The sequence below is a fragment of the Trichechus manatus genome, unplaced genomic scaffold (assembly GCF_000243295.1).
Source record: "Trichechus manatus latirostris isolate Lorelei unplaced genomic scaffold, TriManLat1.0 scaffold00001, whole genome shotgun sequence".
Taxonomy (NCBI): domain Eukaryota; kingdom Metazoa; phylum Chordata; class Mammalia; order Sirenia; family Trichechidae; genus Trichechus; species Trichechus manatus.
This window is the reverse complement of record NW_004443937.1, coordinates 29,977,225-29,990,014: the sequence shown is the minus strand read 5'-3', so window position 1 is coordinate 29,990,014 and position 12,790 is coordinate 29,977,225. Positions and strand designations below refer to the sequence as shown.

At 49.3% G+C, this 12,790-nt stretch overlaps 1 protein-coding gene across 1 annotated transcript in view; it reads right to left on the bottom strand.

The window, feature by feature from the left end:
* DOCK3 (dedicator of cytokinesis 3) overlaps nt 1-12,790 on the bottom strand; it is a 450,742-nt gene that overhangs the window by 19,249 nt on the left and 418,703 nt on the right. Inside the window, exons 39-46 of the mRNA XM_004368733.1 lie at nt 8,297-8,383; nt 6,789-6,893; nt 3,032-3,173; nt 1,827-1,993; nt 1,588-1,674; nt 945-1,124; nt 250-333; nt 19-135 (exon numbers count right to left, since the gene is read on the bottom strand). Of these exons, the coding sequence (XP_004368790.1) occupies nt 19-135; nt 250-333; nt 945-1,124; nt 1,588-1,674; nt 1,827-1,993; nt 3,032-3,173; nt 6,789-6,893; nt 8,297-8,383 (969 nt within the window). The remainder of the gene's footprint in view (nt 1-18; nt 136-249; nt 334-944; nt 1,125-1,587; nt 1,675-1,826; nt 1,994-3,031; nt 3,174-6,788; nt 6,894-8,296; nt 8,384-12,790) is intronic.

Here is a 12,790-nt window from a genome sequence, read left to right as displayed (position 1 = left end):
GGACGGGGATCAGCTTACATGGTAGAGACTGGCCCGCATCATCTGGAACTGATCAATCAGCTTCTTGTGCAGAGGCCGCATTTCTGGGTGCACAAACTTCTCATGTACTGCCAGCCCCACGCCAAGGACATGGACCTAGTAGGGTAACAGGTTAACTCTGTTAACTAGGCAGCAGCCAGAGAAAGGCAGCCATTCTGTGGTGCAGTCTTCCCCGCCTGGCCGCTGGCCTCCAAGCCCTGCAACATGTACCTGTTCCTGCATGAGTTCCTTGAGCTGGGTGATCTTCTCAGCGTCTCCTGGGTGCTTGGTGATGTAATCTTTATCAAAGAAGGCCTGTGAGAGAAAAGGCTGAGTCAGGCAGACTTCCCAGGGCTACTACTTAGATGGGGCCCAAGAGACTTGAGTACGAAGGGACTGCCTCCTTACAGGAGCACACGCTAGCATACTTCTAGACTGTTTGAACCTTCTGCAATCAGAGCTGTGCTTTTTCTGGCTGACAAGGACTGAAGGCGGCCAAGCCATCTAAGCCTAGATGCTTGTCCCAGTCCCTCATGGGACCTGGATGGCCTGGGCAGGGCAGACAGAGCTGGTGGCCTAGGAGTGAGGGCCCACAACTCACTTCTCACGAAGGGCTGGCTGGGCTCCAGGGTTCCCCTTGGAGATCACTAACATCCACCACAATCAGATGAATTACCCAGCCATTAGAGTTCAGAAAACAAAAAGGAAGTAAAGACCCTACCAGAGAGCTGTGGCACAGGAATCAAAAGTGGCAGGAAGGTTAGGCCTCGTCTAAAGCCATCCCAAGTCAGCCAAGCCACAGTGAGAAGAGGGCTAGTTGGGAAGGCTGCCTTGTGGGGAGGAGGCTGGAATCTCGAAAAGAGGACCTGAGAACAGCCTTCCCAACTAGGCTGCCTGCGTAGGTTTGGACCAGGGCTCCAGCTCACCTCCTGGTAGCGCGCGATGCCCCCGTTGACGGCTGCATCGATGACGCCATTCAGGCACATGCTGAGCAGGTTGACGTTGCCGTGCACCTGCTTGTGCTGATACTGGCTAATCAGGGCCCGCAGCTCCTGGTTCTTATTCTCAACCACTTGGATGGCATTCTCCAGAGGACTCACTTCCACCTGGGGGCACACAGCACACGGTGTCACCCCAGGGATGATGACAGCTGTTAATCATGTTCCTGAAAGCAAAGATCTAAGACCTTGATGCTGACTCCTCTTCCTTGTTCCTGTGGACCTGAGACTCCCTGGGCCCTTTCTACTTTTCTGATTTGTAGGCACTTGGAAGTGCAGCGAATTGTGAAGAGCACCAGTTCTGAAGTCAGAGAGCTCCGGCTTCCTAAACCTCAGAAACTAGTTTCCTCATTTGTAAAACGGGAGATTAAAAATAACTGCCCTCAGGGCTGTTGTGTGGATTAAATGAGAGACGGTAAACAAAGCCCCCAGCACAGCACTAGCCAGTGGGAGTCTAGGCCAGGCAGGTGGCCCAAGATCTCTTTCTCTCTTCAGTCCTTAGAGAAGGGTCCCCAGAGCTAGGGCTGAGGGAGCAGCTGTGAAGCTCAGCCCCAGGGGAGACATGTCTCACCAGTTCCCTCCTCTCCACTTCAAACCATCGAGAGATGCCAGGCAAGCTGTGGGTCAGGGTCAGCGTGGTGCGCTCGATCCACAGGCTCTGCAGGGAGGGCACAGGCAGGTGCAGGCTGTTGGGTAAATTCCAGCACATCCCACCTGCCCGAGGGATGCTACAGTGATGACTTCCCGAGGAAGTGGGGCTCGCCCTGGGCTCCCTGTGGGCACTGCCTCTGCTTTCCTCGATTTGCTCACCTTGAATTCATTTTCCTTGTCCTTTGGGCCTTTGTGAAAAGGCCTGTCGTACCGGAACTTCCTCACATTGTTGACACGGTAGAAGCTTTTGACACGATCAGGGACCCTATCCATCTGCAGGACATCCACATAATCTGGAATGGGCGTCACTGCATAGATCTGCAAGTCTGGGCAGGAAGTGAAGGGAAAACCCAGACTTGCCAAAGAGAAGGATGTTGATTGGCTGACCTCTGCTGACCCCACAAGGCAGAGAAGAGCATCATAGCCCTTGTTTCCTGCTGGCAGCAGCAGGGGAGGTAGGGGCATCTCGAGGGCAGATCAGACCCAAGCACAGTTAGATCAAATCTCCCCATTCTATCCCCACCAACCCCGCTCCAGTAGTGAGCAGCAAGAGCACTCAGCCAAGGTGACATGTCAACAGTCAAGTGTTGTCTGGTACCCCTTTAACAAAGAAGGGGACAGAGGTCAGGAGAATGCAGTTCCTACCCCCAAAGAAGCGAAAGGAGTTTGCAAGGGCCTGCCCACTGTAGGTAAATTGTATTTACTGCAAAGCAACCTTTTAATAAAATACTATTTGGAGTCTTTATAAAGAAAGCAGATGGGAGTATGCTTGCCTCACCTCTCTGGAACAAGTCTGCCACAGTGATGGCAACTGCCATCTGGTCTCCAAGGAGACTATGTGGGGGGTAAGGGGCAGGCCAGTGTTTGCATTCGGACTCAGAAGTGCCACCAAGTTCACAGACACTCGCCATTCCCCCCAGCCCTCATCCCTGGGGCTCTGCCCCACTCTACCCGACAAAGACTAGGGACGATAACAGTACACAAGGGAGTGGAACAGGGCACTGGTGGGATCCTGGGCCAAGAGCCCTGGTTTGACCCTTATTCACAGTGATTGCTCCTGGCTGGCTGGACAGGCCTCTCACAGGGCAGGGTGGGGGCTAAACTGCTGGCAGCAACCAGCCCAAGGGACAGTCTCAGCCTTGCCAATAACTAGGCTGCCCAAGGCTAAAGGCATGTCACTGCCTCCTCTATGAGGCACGAGTGCCTTGCTAAGCATGGGCTCCATGATGGGGACATATTCTGGCTTAGCACTTATGGGTGGCCCCTAGCCTGTAAGGCTGACAAGATGGCAGAGGCCAGCTGACTAGGTGGGCTTCACCTCCCAGGGCCCCAAATTCCCTCCCCCACTGAATGTCAAAAGATACACTGGGCATCGCACTGAAGGATGGCGTCATCAGGGTGGTTGGGGTGCTGCATGGCGACGGCCTGCGGGAACTCACTGAGCATCCTCTGCTGGAAGGCCTCTAGCCGCTCATAGTCATGGCCTCGGCACACATACTCTTTGTTCTGCCACAAACAAGGGAGCACAATCTATGCCTTGCCATACAGCTCCCCATCTCCTCAGGGAGGTCAACAGTTGCTCACCTCACAAACATCCTGGAAGCCCCCTCCATACCAGGTGCCTATCCCAAGGGAAATGATGCTTGAGAAGGGAGAACTGCACAGTGGTGTGGCAGCCACAGGCTACAGGGAAGCTTGGAGATGGTGGGGCACCTTACCCAGGAAGAGATGCAAGGGGTGGGATTTTGGGAAAAGCCATGTTTGAGAAGAGTCCTGAAAGGACAACCTGGGTTAGCTTGTTAGGGAAGAGTGGGAAAGGGCAATTCAAGTGGGCGTGGTAACAACCAGGGCAACAATGTCAGGACAGGAAAAGGTGCAGTTGGAAAGAAGGTGGGTATGGAGAACTGGTGGGGGAAAGCTGAAGAGGCCTGTGGGGCCAGCTGCAGAGACACTGTGTGCCAAGAAGTGATTTCCAAGAGTGCCACAAAATAATTTTAAGCAGGGGAGTGATCATGTGTGTGTTTTTGAAGGATCAATTATGTCAGCTGGAAGAAACAGCCTAAATATTGCCCAGGGCCCAGTAGGCATTCAGTAATTGGTTAGTGCATTAATAAGTCCCTTTGGCAACAAAGTCCTTTGCAAATGTGTCAACAGAACACACTGACATCATTCTAACTACACATTAAAGCCTTGCGTTACTTCACATTTGGTTTGGGTTGGGTCTCAGTTTTTCTCTTTGTGGAATGAAGTCATGACAGGGCACCCCCAATCTTGCTGCTCTGCCTACCTCACAGATGGCCGTGAGTGGCTGAAGGAAATCCCTCTGAAGTCTGCTGGTGACATCTGCCTGTCTGCCCAGCTGCCCCACCAGAGCCACTGTGACACAGTACTGTCAGCACTGGCAGCCCCTCATAACATGTCTTCAGAAGAAGGGAGAGAGAGAAGCTCCACAGGGCCAGCCATAATGCTTTCCAGGGTGGGGCTGATCACAGGTCAGACTTCAGAGGACTTCAACCTTCTCAGGAATAAGATTTCCACCCTCTTACTATGGGAGAACTTGGCTAAGGCTGGGCCACAGACGGGATGGGTCAGAATGGAAGGGCAAGACCAGAGGGAAGTCAAGGTCAGCAGGACCAGGCTCTCCAGTGGAACAGATCACTCTATTTTGAGTCAAAGGACAGATAATTCTCAGGCCTCTGCTTGGTAAGCAGAACTGGCCAAGAAGGTAATTGTGAAGAATTGGCCTTTTTGTGTTCACTCATATATGTACTGCCCTCACTAGTGTCTATTCATGGGTCAAATGAAGAAATATAGAAATTCCCCCAAGAAGGGAGGGCTGTATGTTTTCCTATCTTGGCAGATGAGTAGATAATCACATTTGTGAGGGGAGGCAAGCAGATGGTCCAGAGGAACCAAGCTGACAGAGCTAAAGTAATAGATGGCCTGCCTGTTCAGGGATGGTGAGGGAGTAGCCTAGCCTTCTGGGGAAGGCCTAGCAGAAGGAAGGCACACAGCACTGACCTTGAGGCTGGCTGTTGGGCTCACCTTCACCTGGGCGAGAGTCCCAGCACCCCACAAGAGACAGAGCTGGCTGTCACTGCTTTGTACTTTGTCCTTGCCATCTACAAGGCAAACAACTACCCTCCACTGGGACTTATTCCATTTCCCATAGGTGAATCCAGAACGGAAAGTAAGAGAAGGTAGCATGTGGTCAGAGCGATCTGTATGCACAAGTCATAGCTGCCAGAGACTGCTCCTTGTGTGGAGATGAGGAGGGGCATTTCCTAACACCCTTGTTATTCCTCTTCCATTCCTGGAGCCCCTCAAAATCACGTTTGAACATTCAGACTGTTACTTGTGAGCAACACTTAGATGGCCCAGATGCAGGTTCTATCAGATCCTACTTGTCAGAAAGCTCTAAGGGCTCTGAGACACTGAAGTGCCCTGATATGAGCATGTGGGGTGGGGACCAGGCTGGACCATGAGGGAGTGCTCCTGCTTAGTGGGGACAGAAACGGAGACCTGGCTTATAATATCCAAAATAATGATGTTTTGGAGTGAAATCTGGTTTATGATGTGGGACTAGATAAGGAGAGTAAAATGACAATAAAGCATAATTTACAAAGATAAAACGAGAAAGGAACAAGTTACAGGGAAGAGACATTAGTAAGACAAATGACTTCCTGGAAATGCTTCTGGTTTCTAATTCTTGTACAATTCCTTACTCCTCTTCCCTGGCCTCCACCTCTATCGCCGTTTTACTATCTCTGCTGAGGGGGGTAGTCAACATGCCACTGCTGGAATGCCTGGGCTGGATGGTTACTAGAGATAAAGGAGGCCCAGTCCTCCTAAGAAAGTCCCTCTACTACTTCCCATTCTGGTACTAGAAACTCCCCTCTGGAGTATAACTAGAGCCTAACTGGGTCACAGTCAGGCAGAGTGTGCTTGCTGTCCCTGTCAGTAGCACTTGTTCTCACACAAATCATTTTTCCTTTTAGCTGAGGATGATTACTGCCCAGGAGAAGGGCAAGTTGACCTGCCTTACATCTGAAATGTGGTTAGCCTGGACTCCATTGCTAGTAGACTAGCTTTACTGAAGGAGTCATTAAACCCAGTTGACCCTCAATGTGATACCAAGCTTGTATTGCTCACCGGATAAAGCAATTTCTTCAATAAGATGGGATCCTGACGTATCAAAGGAGTCCTATGAACTTTCCCAGCAGCTCCCTTAGACGTGTGGACGCTGCTTACAAGTTTAGTAAGAAATTGGAACTGGCGGCAATCAGAACTCCTCATAGGTCTCAACTGCAGCCCCAGGGCCCCTTCACACACACTGGCATTTGGGTCATCTGAGAACAACGATGCCCTCTGGGCTCAAGCCTACAGGCCCAGCCTGTCTCTTCCCAGAGCCTCTGAGTTGTGTTGAATGAAGAAAACCACAACAGTCTGACTGGTGTGTCAGTTCATTATGCTTAGCCATTCCTCCCACTCTGCTTATATCTCAGCCAAGCTTTCCAGGAAATAAACGGTGGAGAGAATTGGCTGTCACCATCCTGAGTCAGAGAATTGGCTCCTAAAGAGGCTTTTTCTGCTTGGCAGTCCCCGCAGAGACCCAGAAGCCAAGTGGACTGTCCTCTGTGTTCTCACAAGCCAACAGCTCTCCATCCTGGCTGTGCAGTGCAGCCAGGAGGAGAACCACTGTCTTAGATGACAAACCCTAAGAGCCAGCCATGATGAAGCATTCCAGGCACTGGTGGCAGAAACTGGAAGGTTTCTAAACATACCTATGGGACATTCTCAGACCCTGGTCACTTCCTGCAGGAACTCAGTTGATTTGGTAAGAAAACCACTCTTACACATTCCTAGTAGCTACAGAATAATACAGCATATTAAAAAAAAAAAAAAAGTCTGGGGTTGGCAGCCTGTTCAATCAAATAAAGTTGTCTGTTGACCGCTTAGTCCTTCGGAAAAAAATATTCAGTAGAAAAAGCAAGAAGGCAGAGACAGAGAGAAGGAAGCGGGGGCAGGGGGAGGAGAGAGAACACGAACAAACACATAGGCTATAAATGAATTTTGTGTAAAATACGATATAAGTTCTTGTAACTGCCTGAATGGCCTCACCCGAAGGAAGAAGGGAAATTTCCTGCCATAGAAGCCGACCCGAAAGAACTCAGGTTCCAGGCGCTGCTGCTCCATGATGTTGTCATAGTAGCTGGCTTCCATTTTCTGTGAATGAGAAAGGCAGGTGCCTTCAGATTGGCTTGACTATTGTTGGCGTCCAAAGCAAGTTCTCCCACTCCCAAGTGGTCACTGTCCTCCGGAACGGGATCATGGCAACTAGATAAGAAGGAAGTGAGCCCCTAGCCATGATCAGCCTTTGCCCAGGGAGCTACATCATGGAAGACGAAGCCCTCCTTCTCCATCACCATCTGACAGTGGGATGGGGGCAACTTGCCTGCTGTAGCCATGTCCAGCTGCTCGAATGTCCTCCCCAGTGGGTGGACCAGCCCCTGTACCTGGGGCCACATTTTTACACGGATTTTTTCTGCCCAGGGATTGCTGGTTTTGACTGACATTCACTACACAGGTTGACTCTTGGCTACTAGTATTGTTTGTAGCTTGCTAATGGCAATTCTCAGCTCCAGTTTGCATCAGTCCAACTGCATCTGCTCTTGCTTGTGAACATATGACTAACATATGACTAAAGATGCTAATAGCCAGAGTGAGGAAGTCTCAGTTGCCAGCATCACTGGTACTGGTCCCAGTTTAGGAGATTTTAAACTTTGAGAGTGAACTAATATCCATGATGCCTGGTATTATCAGGGTAGGTAAGTTTTTTCAGTCTTGACTGACCTGGCTTCCGGTTCAGAAAAACTCTCTGAAACTTTGGGAAGATAGTTCTACCGCATTCCATCAAGCCAGCCTACCAGGGAGCAGCAGCCTTCAAAGACTGATCCAGAAGCTACTTCTGAGGACTACACCTGTCATCTAGGTCCAGATCCAAACCACTGATCAGGAAACACAGGACAATCAGCCACCCAGACAAAGGTGCAGAGGGAGAGTCAGCTGAGGCTGCCGAGCTCTCTGCCAACGAACTCAGCAGCTGTTATGATTTAGAATCCAGTACCAGCAACCAGAAAGAAAATTTGGTGGAGACTTCCAAAGTCCATGGGGCATTTGGCTTATATTTTGAATATTCTGCTTCAAAGAACAAGGACAAGGGTGCTTAAAAAGTGACCACAAGTCAAAGCAGGGAAAGCTCTTATAGTTTTTTAGTGAAGCATCCCTGAGCAAAGCCATGTCAGAAAAAGCTTCTTCATGAAGTCGAGCTTCATCATGTCACCTCCTCCTTGAAAACCCCCATCCTATTCTGCCTATGCTGGCTCTCCCTTCCCTCAGCACCAGCAGCCCTTGGGGTCTAGATTACATAATTCTTTGGCAGGTGTGTTTTGGTCCCTTAGCCAGACCGTAAGTGTCTTGAGGGCAGGGACCTCGGCTCTGCTTCTGGAGCACGACCCACAGCACTAAACCAAACGCTGGGCCTATCGTGAATTCGCATTCAGAAACTGATGCCAGGAAGGCCTGGCACCTTTCGGCAGGGCTGGGGTGGGGGAAGGGGCAAGGCTCACCCGGATCCAGCTGAGGCTCTGATAATCGTAGAGGCTCTCGTACTGACACGCCAGCTCCCTGCACAGTGGAATCCCAAACTCCCAGCTCTGTGTCATAAACAGGAACAAGGCTTCAGCACCTCAGGCAGCCTCAGAATGGCACAAGCCCATATCAAACACATGAGAGGATACAATAAAAGGCCTCCTGCTAGCTTCAACTCATACATCGCAAAGAACATATGCTCACAACCAGTTTGTGGAGCACGACACCCAGCACTGTGGTCTTCCAGCTCCAGGCTCTGTTTAAATGTCTCCACCTCCCAGAGCCCTCCCTGACCACCTTGTCAAGGACAGGCACCTCCTCATCCATTCTTTGCCCCATTACTCTGAAGTTATCTTATTTTTTAAAAAATTTATTTACTTTTTTGTTGTCTTAGTTCCAGTGAGATGATAAATTGCATAAGGGCAGGAACCGTGTTCATTTTATTTACTTTATCCTCAGAGCCTAGAACAGTGCCAGGCATGTAGCAAGTACTCAATAAAGATTTATTTAATTTTTATTAATTTAATGAGTTAATGAAGGAGATGTTGACCTCTACGCTAAGACCACCTAAGCTCAAAAACAAGCCTGGAAACCAAGCAGGAAGTGACTACTCAAGGATTGGTAGCAGGCCTGACAATTTCCTTTATGGAAAGATTTAAACCTTAAACTAGGCTTCAGATGATCTTTGCCTAGTCAGATCCCAGGCTGCTTCTGTGGTGTGGCATCTGTTATGGCAACAGGGCCAGCCAAGGGCTTTCTGGGGAACGTTGCAGCAGCCTTCATTAAGGGGCAGTATGGCCCATTTCCTTCTTCTCATAACATAGTGCCTTCTCTCTTGGTCAGATTTGGAATCATCAGTTTACTTGGTATTTTCCGTCCAATTTTCAAATTCTAATCTTTTTTTATTATAGGGAATCCCAATCATATAGAAAAATAGAAGAATGACCTGTTAGGTACCCATCACCAGCCTCAACAATGACCAACTCATGGCCAATCTTGCTTGTATCATTCATACCCCACCCACTCCCTGGCCCCATAGTTTTTGAAGCAAATCTCAGACACCATATAATTTAACCCATAAATATTTCCATGTGCATCTTTAAAAGGACTATATTTTTAAAAATACTATTTGAGAAAGCATCAATGAAAAGGACAACACTGTTTCATTTGCGGCTGTTCTTCTGAAAAAGAGCATATTATTTCCATCCTCTGAAGAAATTAGTGCCATATGGATTGAAACTGCAGGATCAGTTAAAAAGATGGAAATGAATCAAGGAGAATTTTAAATATGTAGATCCTGACTCCTTGGCCCAATACAACGCCCCTGCCTCAGTCAGCTCGAAAGCCTCTTGCCTCCCCACATTGTCAGCTTTCAAGGAGGCACACATCAGTTCCCTCTCCTGCTCGGAGCGCTGCTTGGGCAGGTTTCAGCTAAGGACTCAAAACAGGGTCTGCCTGGCAGGCAGTTCTGTGGGGACTGGCTAAGCAGCTGAGCTCTGTGCAGACTTCTGGCCAGTCTGCCAAGAGCTTCCCCATGGGGGACTGCTCATTTAGGTGATGAGGGCCCCATGTGGGGCTAAAGGCACTCTGCTTGCCAACAGTAACTCCCAGTATAAACATGTCTTCTCTCCCATTGGGATCAATGCTTATGTCTTGCTGGCATCACTGCCCTAACTTGTAGCCCTGCTGCTACCAGGGCCTTCCCAATTATCTTCAGAGTGAGCCAGGACCAAGAGTTTTAAGATACTCCACCAGCCTTGAGGGGTTGTGCTGGAACACTGGTAGGGCTAGGGCTTTGAGAGCTGCCTCTGCACACAGGTAGAGAGTGTGCTGCAGGTATAACGCATCCCCATCCATATCTTTTCCCTTGGTTTCCTTCTTTCAGGCAGGAGGCAAAGCCAACTCTAAAACTCCTTACCAGTGTCTGAAGTCCCATAATTCCTATCAGCTCTGGCAGATGTATGCTTTAACATCTTTGTCACACACACCCTCTACCTCGCCCCTCCGGCCCCGCAGGGATGGTACAAAAGTTGCAGTGACTTAGGGATCACTCTAATCAAACTGCAAAGGAAAGCAAAGGTCTGAGATTCCAGTTTGCAGTCTTTGTACCTCTGTATGCACACAGCATATTGGAAGCAACAGACTTATCATTCCTTCAAAGGAACGTGGGCCACAGAAAACTCTCAAGCAGGAGAGTCCAAGCCCACTCCCACAGAGAAGGCTGATCTAGCACCAATGGTCTATATTCCAGGTGAATAGAGGCCTCTGTTCCAGCTTCCCTCCAGTCTGCCCTGCAAAGACAGACCACCTTCCACCCTTGCCCCTCTCCTTCCTTCTCTCAATTCTTACTGGGCCACAGCCCGTTCCTTTGGAGTTTGCGTCTCTCCTTGCCTGGCCTGGGATAGCTGACCCTCTGTGGACTGCAGCCCAGGCCACCTCAGAGCAGGTTCCTTGGTTAATCACCTAAAACCACACCACTGGAGAGAGAACAGAATGGCCCAGTTGAACCTCCAATCAATCCTCTTGGGTACCCAGGTAATGAACATGGAACCAAAGTTGACTGGGTCAGCAATCTGTTTAAAGCAGACAACAGGGATGCTTGGAGTATATGGAGGAAAAGCCAGGAGGAGCCTGGCTTCTGGCGCAGGTTGTGCTAGCAGTCCTGAGAGACAGAACACCTTTACTTGCCAATCCCTTGAGTCTTCTCCTTTCTGCCTTCCTCCTGCTGCCAAAGTAGCTTTTCTCTTGGCACCAAGTACTCCTGCCCTACAGGAGCACTTTTCTGCAGCAACCAGATTTTGCCTTCCTGGAGCCATTAGAAAATCCTGAATCCTTTCAAGAACTAGTTAGTCTTACCCACTGGTTCCACTGGGTGCTGAGGTACAGGAACAGAGAAGTTGAACCTTCTGCATAAGCCCAAGAGAGTACATCTGATAAATGCCCCTTTGAGGATGAGCTCATATGAAAGGACTCAGTGAGTGGTCTGTACTCAGCACAGAACATGTTCCCCCAGCAATTTACAGCAAAGGCGGGATTGCTGGAAGGAGTGGGGAGATCCCAAGAAGGTGGCCAGCCTATGGAGCCTTCTGGTCCTTCTCCCCTTCCTGCCCACTACAATACTCAGGCAGGTTCTGTGTTTCACTCCCTAGTCTATAAAATAGAAACTACCAAAGTGTAAATTTGCTTTTCTAAGCACTACTATAGTGTGGGATGAGGAGAGGGCCATTAACACTCACATGTCCCACTGGCAGGTTCAATCAGTTAGGATACTCTCCACACTGAATCTGTGTCCATGGAAAGAAAAGAGGAGAACTAATACACTAAAATCACTCATGCACACTCACATTAGGCTTACGTCCTTCCCCCCAAGCTGGGAGGGCCTGCTGGGCATGTGTATAAGTAGCAGCTCTGGGATGGGCTGTGTGCCAGGAAGACTGGCTTACAAGCATGCCGGCAGAGGGTCCTAGATCAGGCCCTGGACCAGCAAGTGGAGGAGGCTTTGGGCTGTGTTGTGGATACGTCACATGTGGCTGCTGAGAGCTAAGCACTGGGCCTCTCTTTTGGGCTAAGTTACAAGAGTGCTCCTACAGTTTTGGGAAGGTTCTTGCTTATCAGTGGTATTCCCTGCACGAGTGAATGTTAAGTTTTCCAAGTGGGTGTTTTTGACAAACACAGAAGCCTCCTGTGTTATGTAAAACTGAAGAAGGTTTCCTGATTTATGGGCAAAAGTCATTAATGTTTAAATCTTTGTTTTTTATGATGAAAAAACTCATTTTATAAAACCAATTTCCATCCATTTGAGTCAGGGGCTCAGTCATTATGGTTCCCTGAATGACCCTACTTCAGCTTTTTCAAATCTGTTGAAAAGCTGAGTGATGAGAGAATGGTGTCAACAAGTTACACAAGCCTCAGCCTTTCCAGTGCATGGGCCACACGCAGCTCTAGACGGTCAGAGGGCCCCATGAGGAGCTCTCCCAGAGATGAGAGTGGAGCAGCTGGGGAGCTCCAAGGAAGCCCGAACCAATGTTGACAACACCTGCCAGTCCCACAGAAGTGGTTTTGATGGAGAATAATTCCAATGACAGAAGCCCAGACCGTTCTGAGAGGAAGGGAAACCTGTGACAAGAACATGCACCAGTAAGAGGCAGCAGAAGCCTGCTTTTGCCTACAACTAAAATTCTTTAATTTTAACAGCTCACATTTTCTATGGCAGATTAGAAAGCCACATCATCATTAATTCTTTAATTTTAATAAATATAAATGAGGCCCCAGAAGCTCCTTCTGTAAGAGCATTAGCATTTATAGATGTGCAAAGCTTATATGTGGGGCTGCTTCTCTCACCCTTGATCTGGAACCAGCTTCCAAGCCACAGAATTATGCTGCTGTTTCTTTTCCCTCCAGAGAAAATCATGCTGCCTCCGAAACTGATGCTCATATATGTGGTGCCCACCCGCTCACCATACCCCACATCC